The following is a 9,188-nucleotide window of genomic DNA, read 5'->3' as shown; positions in this document are numbered from 1 at the left end:
CTCTGCCAAGTCCTTCTGTGCCTTCCTGGCACAGGGGACTTCTCTGCGGCCACCCGCCACCCGCAGGCGGCTCTAGCAAGCAGTTCTGGGGCCTGCTTTGTACCTGTATTTTGTGTTCTTAAATGATCTTCCTTGGATTCACAGCTTGCCGAACTTCTTTCTGGGCTCAGCTCCCCGTCTTTGGCTTCCTATATTCTGATTCCAACCAGTTTTTCTTTCTTTGCTCAGGAGCCTCTGACCAGGGTTGCTACCAGTCGGCCATCTTCCCAGAATCCCCAGAGCTTTGTATCTTTACTGCCTAATGTTTTTATACATAGCAGAAGCCCATTAGATGTGAATTAATTGAATTAATATAAAAATATGATATATTTGAGGAGAAAAATCCTTATTTCACCTTTTTTTTGTAGTAATCTTTTAAGTTTGCTGGAAGAAAATAGTAGAACAATGAAGCAATCCTTTTACTTAGCCAAATTTAATAGTTGAACAGCTAATTTAAATTATTTTTTATCTGTACTTCCTTTTCTAGAGTGGGAATTCCATTTGTGTGGTAAAATGGATTTATTTTGGCTCAGGAAATTTGCAGTTCTACTCTGGAAAATTTTTCTCTTGAAGGTAAGTTCATGTATCTGTGGGAAATGATTGTAAACGTTAATAAAGCCAATGGGAAATTTTTAAAAAGCTCCTTCATTTCATTTTAACTTATGGCTTTTTTAAAATTGTTGTTCCAAGGCTGAGGGTAGCACTTTTAAATCTAAAGAATACTGATAGGGTGAATTAATGGAATGAATAATGAAATATTGAAAAGGTTGAGAAAGATAAGCTAGGAAACACTTCTCATTATAAAATGAAGCAGAATAATATAAGTTTATATTGTATGTTTATGTACACACAGGAGTATAAGTACACACATACATACACACACCCACACACTTTTAGTTTGATTAACATAATCCTTTTGTTTCTTTTGTAGAGGCGGAAACTAATTGGTTTACTTGTGGAAATTGGACTGACATTTTTACTTTTGGCATTCATTTTGCTGAGCCGTAGATTAATGCCTAAGAAGTTTCAGAATGCTTCCATTTATGATCCTCTTCCTTTGATACTACCTGTTTTCACTAATACTTCAATTGTATATGAGTTGGTTTATGTGCCTTCTGGAAGTGATGTGGCAAAAAATATTACTGAGATGGTGAAAAGGGAATTAAACTTCAATTTTAAAGGTTAGCAAACAAATCTCTAATATCTAAAAGTTTTCTGTAGAATGTATAATTAACTTTTTAGAAGAGTCATGCTTTAGTCACTTTCATAATTTATGCATTAATCTCCTAAATATGCAGTATGGATTTGGTTAAATAATTTGACATATGTTTATGGTATAATCATTATTGAAATATAATATTTAAAATTAAATGACTGAGTTCCTATCTAGTTCTTTAACTCTAAATCTTCTTTTTCATGGATCATGCTTCTTCAACTACAGTAAGTACCTGATAGTGTGCCAAGGGGACACCAAGCCTCAAGATTAATCAGATATTTTTCATGAGTGCATAAACTTTGAGGTCATTAATTTTAAACATTTTATAAAAATGTTATTTAAGTATGATATATGAATACATTTGAAAAGAAAATTTAAAAATTAGAAATATACAACAAAATGCTAATTTTCTTAACTTCTCCTTACTCCTGATTTCTTTCTCTGTGATTTCTCTTCTCTAATGACACCATTAGAAATTTTGGGGAAGGGATCAAGATGGCTAACTAGACAGTAGGTAGTATGTGCCTCCATCACAGAAGGGAACCAGAATGGTAAGTAGACACATTTTAAATTGATCATCTGGGAGAGAACACTTAAGATTCACCATAGAAGTGACAGGAAGCACCAAAAGTTAGTAAGCAGAGAGTTTAAGGAAGCTTGCCTGGCTGGGGACTGGCTGAAAGCTGGGGAAACTCCTGGATGCAGGGAAATGGTAAGACAAAACCCCCCAGTACTCCACATTCTGAAGTGGGGTTTTGCCATTTTGGGTATGGGGGAACCCCATGATCCATGCAGGAGTTGTGCCTAATATACATAGCTGCTTAGAGATTATGCAAAGACATTGCTTCAGAAAAGGAATCCACATGGAATGCCACGGATATCTGAACCTAGAGTAGCTTCAGCTGGGTGTTGTTCAGAGAACCTAGATACCGGGGATCTAAAGACTTGGTTTCTGCCACTGCCTTGCTCCAAGGAGGGAGAGGAAAGGGCAGGTATTGCCATGCCCTCCTGGCCTTCCTAGCTTGGGCTGCTGTTGAGACTGAGACATGAACCGACCACACTCCCCACAACTTCTGGCCCACAGTGCTTGTCTGGGAGGGACCTCATTCTGTCTGATCATAGGCCCAAGACACAATTTTGAGAGTTTAACACTGGGTAGCACCCAGCCCTTGGGCTGAGTTCAGGCTGATATGGCTGCAGGACCCACCTGGTTGAGAAGAGACATGGAAACCAGACCTGTCCTGTACTACCTAGGTGAGTACCCGTTGTCCTGATATGGGCTGCTGTGATACCAAGCTGTGCGCGTACCATGCTCACAACAGCTTCTTGCACATGCTGCTTGTTGGAGACAGGCCCTACCCACTCTGGTCACAATCCCACAGCTTATGCCATTTTGAGAGTTTAGTGTTGAGCTTCACAAATGTACCCAGGGCAGGCCTAGGCTAACACTACTGAAGCTACATCCGAACTGAGGATGGAGGAGGAAACTGAGAACTCTTTACACTCCTGGGACTGTGAAGTTTCCATTGCTCTGCTGTAGACTTCTGTGAAAAAAAGACCTTCATGACAGGTGTTTTGAAATAGTCCATTCACACACACACACACACACACACACACACACACAAAGAATGTGCAAAGCCTTCTAGATATCTGAGACTAATAAAGTGATCAGACTTATGAATTATCAGTATTCCCAAGGGGGAAGAGAAAGCAAAACGTTTAAAAAACCTATTTAAGGAAATAATCAATAAAAATGTCCTATTTAGCAAGAGAGTTAGGCATCCAGATACAGGAGGCCAAGAAATCCCCAGGAAAATTCATTGCAAAAAGGACTTCATCACGGGATATTATATCACAATGAGCAAAGTCAAAGAGAGAGAATTTTAAAATTAGCAAGAGAAAATTGCCTAGTTACTTACAAAGGAAACTCCATTACACTTTTCAGCAGTAATCTTACAGCTACCCCCTCCCCCAATGGGATGGTATTTTCAAAGTACTAAATTAAAAAAATCCTTGTCAGCCAAGAATTTTATAAATTTTTATAGCCTACCAGAGTTAGTTTCATCAAGGAAGGAGAAATACTCTTTCCAGACAAGTGAACACAGGGAATTTGTCACCACCAGAATGGACCTACAGTAAATGCTCAAAGAAGTCTTTAACATGGAAACAAAAGATTCATATTTACTATCATGATAACACTTGGAAATATAAAACTCACAGGTCTTATAAAACAATCACACAAAGAGGGAAGATAAAAGAATCAAATGGCATCATGACAGAATTGCATCAAACACAGATAAGAAGACAAGAAGAGAATTTAGAAATTAGTTAGAAAACAATAACATGACAGGAACAAAGCCTTGCATGTTAATATTAACCTGAATTTAAATAAATTAAATGTTCTACTTAAAAGATACATGTATTGGCAGAATGAATAAAAAGATACAATTCAGCTATAAGCTACTTTAAAGAAACTCACCTTAGTGTAAAGACATGTACAGACTGAAAGTAAAGGGGTGAAAAAAGTATTCCATGCTAACAGAAAACAGAAATGAACAAGAATGGTGATACTTTCATGATAAAAAAGTATTTGAATGAAAAAATAGTAAAAAGAGAAAAAGATCATTATATAATATGTCAATAGAAAGAAGCCACGTTCTATAAAATACTTTAAAGAGGTTTATTCTTTTTTTTTTTTTTTAAGTAGGGATAGATGCTGTTTTCTTCCAAAGAATGTAACTTGGTTTAAAGAAGGAAGGACAGGCTGGGTCTTAGCCCTTACCTACAGCTTGATTGGGCTTCTTTGTGCTGGGCACAACCCTTTAGTCTCAGGCATTATATCCATTTCACAGTTATAACATGATCTTATGCAGTATTCACATTGCATCCTGGAACAAACACAACAAATGGGGAAAAAGGTATGGTAGGCCAAGTAAAACCTTTATTTATATGACATTGGGTGATAAAAGTCACAAGTGTTAATAATTTGGCCTACCTACTAGACTTACTATATGCAAAATTACTGAGCCAGAGATACAAAGATGTGTAAGACAGACAAATTTCCTTGGAGTGCATGACCAAGGCAGAGAGAAAAACATTTAACAAGTACCAATAACTACTACTGTGATAAATGTTTCAAGGAAAAAATTTAAGGACCTGTGAGAGTATGTAATCTTTATACTTATGGTGCTAAGAGAGTAAACACCCCTTCCTTTTTCTTTCCTTCCCTTCCTCTTTCTCTCTTTCTTCTTGGCAGTCTCACTATGTTGCCCTGGGTAGAGTGCTATGGAGTCACAGCTCACAGCAACCCCTAACTCTTGGGCTTAAGCAATTCTCTTGCCTTGGCCTCCTGAGCAGCTGGGACTACAGGTGCCCACCACAATGCCCAGCTATTTTTTGCTTGTAGTTGTTGTTATTTGGCAGACCCAGACTGGATTTGAACCTGCTAGCTCTGGTGTATGTGGCTAGCACCCTAGCCACTGAGCTACAGGTACAGAGTCAACACCTTTTTTTCTTGAGGGAACTCTAGATGTTATCAAATGAAAGATTTGCTCCATGATGTTTTTGTTTTTGCATCTACATGGGTATTCTTTTTAAAAAAATTTTTATGTTCATTTGAGGGTACAAACAACCAAATCACAATATTTGAATTTGTTAGGTAGAATCTGTCTTGTAGTTATGTCCTGCACTCAGAAGGTGTGCCATACACCTCTACATTGTGCTCATGGATCACCTAAAACCCCCCTCTCCTCCTCTCCCCCTCTCATTCCTCATCCCCCAACTTGAATTGAAATGAATTTTTCTTCTATGTGGGCATGAAATAGATCATCTACTGGTTTTGTATTAATATTGTGTATATTGGATATTTGCTCTTCCATTCTGGTGATACTTTACTGAGAAAAATGTGTTTCAACTCTATCCAGGTTTTCTGAAGTCACCATATTTTTTTTTATGGCTGAATAGTATTTCATGGTATGCATATGCCACAGTTTCTTAATCCATTCTGGAGTTGATGGGAATTTAGGTTGCTTCCTCATCTTGGTGATTGTAAATTGAGCTGCAATAAGTAATCTAGTACAAATGTCCTTATGATAAAATGTTTTATTTTTCTTCAGAGTAGATGCCCAGTGGTGGGGTTGCAGAGTCAAATGGGAGATCTATTTGAGTTCTTTGAGAATTCTCCATACTTCCTTCCCAAGAGGCTATATTAGTTTGCAGTTCCACCAACAGTGTAAAAGTGTTCCTTTTTCTCTACATCCATGCCAACATCTTCAACTTTAGGATTTTGTCATGTGGGTTAATCTTACTGAGGTTAGGTGATATCTCAGGGTGGTTTTGATTTGCATTTCTCTGATGATTAGGGACTATGAGCATGTTTTCATATGTTTGTTGTCCATTTGTCTGTCTTCCTCAGATAAGTTTCTGTTCATGTTTCTTGCCCAGTGGAATTGTTTTCTCCTTTTGCTGATTAATTTGAGTTCTCTATAGCTCCTAGCCTTTGTCAGATTTGTAATATTCAAATATCTTTTCCCATTCAGAAAGTTGTCTATTTGCTTTGATTATTGTGTCCTTAGTTCTGCAGAAACTTTTCAGTTTAATTAAGTCCCATTTGTTTATTTTTTTGTTGTTGCAATTTCCATGGAAGTCTTCTTCATAAAATCTTTCCACAGACTGACATCTTCAGGAGTTTTCCCCACACTTTCTTATAGGATTTTTATCATGTTATGCCTTAGATTTAAATCTTTTATCCATCTTGAATCAATTTTTATAAGTGGTGAAGGGTTCAGGTCAAGTTTTTGTCTTTTACATGTGATTATCCAGTTTTCCTAGCACCATTTATTGAGTAGGGATTTTTTTCCCCCAGTGTATGCTGTTGTCGGGTTTATCAAAGATCAGATGGCTGTAAGAGATTGATTTCATCTCTTGGTTTTCTGTTCAGTTCTAAATGTCTATGTCTTTCTTTTTGTGCCAGTAACTTACAGTTTTGATCACTGTGAACTTGTAAAATAGCCTAAAATCTGATAGGATGATGAGAATTGCCTTGGCTGTATGGGTTTTTTTCTGGTTCCATATGAAACTTAGAATGATTTTTTCAAGTTCTTCAGAATATGATGTTGGTATTTTAAGGGGATTGAATTGATTCGGTAGATTGCTTTGGGAAGTGTAGACATTTTTTTTCTTTTTCTTTTTTCTTATTAAATCATAAAGAGGTAGATCATGTATACATTAATACACTTATGGGGTAAAATGTGCTGATTTCATATACAATTTGGAATGCTTACACCATACTGGTTAATATATCCCTCACCTCATTTATTGAATTATTGCGTTAAGACATTTATACTCTATACTTAACAGATCCAACATGTACCCTTGCAATATGCACCATAGGTGTGATCCCACCATTCACCCTCCCTCCATCTGACCTCCTTCCTCCCTTCCCATCCCCCCTCCTTCATCCTGGGCCATAGTTCTGATCTATTCTTCATACGAAAGTGTGAGTGATTGTAAATTGGTTTCATAATAGTACTGAGTACATTGGATACTTTCCCCTCCATTTTTGAGATACTTTACTAAGTAGGATATGTTTCAGCTCCATCCATATAAACATAAAAGAGGTAAAGTTTCCATATTTTTTAAGGTTGAATAATATTCCATGGTATACATATACCACAATTTATTTATGGGTTGATGGGTACTTGGACTTTTTTCATGACATGGCTATTACGAATTGAGCTGCAATGAACAACCTGGCAGCATGGTACTGACACAAAAATAGAGAGGTAGATGTGTGGAACAGAATTGAGAACCAAGAGATTAACCCAGACACTTATTGTCATTTGATCTTCAATAAGCCTATCAAAAACATTCACTGGGGGAAAAGATTCCCTATTTAACAAATGGTGCTGGGAGAACTGGCTGGCGACTTGTAGTAGACTGAAACTGGACCCATACCTTTCACCATTAACAAAAATTGACTCACTGGATAAAAGATTTAAACTTAAGACACGAAACTATAAATATTCTTGGAGAGAGTGCAAGGGAAACACTTGAAGAAATTGGCTTGGGAGAATACTTTATGAGGAGGACCCCCACCCCCACCCCTGGGCAGTTGAAACAACACCAAAAATACAATACTGGGATCTGTTCAAACTAAAAAGCTTCTGCACAGCTAAGAACATAGTAAGTAAAGTAAGCAACCCTCAGAATGGGAGAGGATATTTGCAGGTTATGATTCCAACAAAGGTTTGATAACCAGAATCCACAGAGAACTCAAACTTAATAAGAAAAGAACAAGTAATCCCATTTAATTGTGGGCAAGGGATTTGAACAGAAGATTCTCTGAAGAAGATAGGCACATGACCTAAAGACACAAGAAAAAAATGCTCCTTATCTTTAATCATCAGAGAAATGCAAATCAAAACCACTTTCAGATATCATCTAACTCCAGTAAGACTGGCTTACAAAATCCAAAAACTACAGATGTTGGCATGGATATGGAGAAAAGGGATCACTTCTGCACTGCTGGTGGGAATGCAAGTTAATATGTCCCTTTTGGAAAGAAGTTTGGAGAATACTCAGGGATCTAAAAGTAGACCTGCCATTTGATCCTGCAATTCCTCTACTAGGAGTATATCCAGAAGACCAAAAATCACTTTATAACAAAGATATTTGTACCAGATTGTTCACTGGAAGTGTAGACATTTTAACAATGTTGATTCTTTCCAGCTATGTGCATGGTATGTTTTTCTGTCTGTTAACCTCTTCAGCTATTTCTTTTCTCAGAGTTTTATAATTCTCCTTATAGAGATCTTTCACATCCTTTGTTAGGTAAATTCCCAGATATTTCATCTTCTTTGGCACTAGTGTAAAAGGAATAGAGTCCTGGACTATAGTTTCAGCTTGACTATTTTTGGTATATATAAAAGCTACTGATTTATAAGTATTGATTTTGTGTTATCAGATGCTGCTGTATTGCTTGGTAATTTCTAAGAGTTTTGTAGTTGAGTCCCTGGGGTTTTCCAGGTATAAGATCATATCATATGCAAAGAGTGAGAGTTTGATTTTCTCTGACCCCATTTGGATACCCTTGATTGCCTTTTGTTGCCTGATTGTGATGGCTAAGACTTCCATTACTATGTTGAATAGCAGTAGAGACATTGGGCATCCTTGTCTAGTTCCAAATCTGAGTGGAAATGATTTCAGTTTTACTCCATTCAATATGATACTGACTGTGGGTTTGCTGTAGATGGTTTCTATCAGTTTAAGAAATGTCCCATTATGCATGTTTTCTTAAGTGTTCTAATCATGACAGGATGCTGTATATTATTATCAAAAGATTTTTCTGCATTGAGAGAATCATATGGTCTTTGTTTTTATTTTATTTATGTGATGTATTATATAGATTGACATATGTTGAACCAACCTTGTAACCCAGGGATAAAACCAACTGGACCATGGTTTATAATTTTTTTTGATGTGTTGTTGAATTCTGTTTGCTAGGATCTTATTGAGTATTTTTTGCATTGATAGTCATCAATGATATTGTTCTATAATTTTCTTTCTTCTTGGGGGTCCTTTTCTGGTTTGGGGATAAAGGTGATATTTTCTTCAAACAATGTGTTAGGAAGTGTTCCTTATTTTTCTATGTTTTGGAAAAGGTTATATAATATAGGTACTAGTTCCTCTTTAAGGGTTTGGTAGAATTCTTATGTGAAGGCGTCTGGTTCTGAACTTTCCTTTTTTGGGAGATTTTGTATAGTTGATGCTATTTCAGTGCTTGATTTAGGTCTAAAGAATGGAAGAAAAAGTATCCAATGTACACAGCCCTATTTTGAAACTAATCTATAGCTTTCATAGGAATGTTATAACCTAATTATAGCCTTAGAATATGGGGGGGGGTAGAAGAGGGGAGGGGAGGTGGGTGGATGGG

At 36.9% G+C, this 9,188-nt stretch overlaps 1 protein-coding gene across 1 annotated transcript; it reads left to right on the top strand.

Annotated features, from left to right (window-relative positions):
• Window positions 1-533: 533 nt before the first annotated feature.
• On the top strand, window positions 534-1,251 carry LOC111725584 (putative uncharacterized protein CRYM-AS1). The gene is made up of 2 exons (XM_023513729.1): window positions 534-612; window positions 971-1,251. Exons 1-2 carry the CDS (start codon window positions 553-555, stop codon window positions 1,223-1,225), a joined length of 315 nt encoding a protein of 104 aa, XP_023369497.1. The 5' UTR covers window positions 534-552; the 3' UTR covers window positions 1,226-1,251.
• Window positions 1,252-9,188: the final 7,937 nt, after the last annotated feature.

Source organism: Otolemur garnettii, unplaced genomic scaffold (genome assembly GCF_000181295.1).
Source record: "Otolemur garnettii isolate 467f Iridium unplaced genomic scaffold, OtoGar3 scaffold00044, whole genome shotgun sequence".
Classification (NCBI taxonomy): domain Eukaryota; kingdom Metazoa; phylum Chordata; class Mammalia; order Primates; family Galagidae; genus Otolemur; species Otolemur garnettii.
Note: the sequence above shows the minus strand (reverse complement) of the source record. Positions and strands in the feature narration are given on the sequence as shown.

What these genes read in the sequence shown, in the direction of transcription:
- LOC111725584 (XM_023513729.1), top strand. Translation starts at nt 553, where the DNA reads ATGGATTTATTTTGGCTCAGGAAATTTGCAGTTCTACTCTGGAAAATT. An exon ending in GGAAAATTTTTCTCTTGAAG is followed by an intron (nt 613 to 970) that starts GTAAGTTCATGT and finishes TTTCTTTTGTAG; the next exon opens with AGGCGGAAACTAATTGGTTT.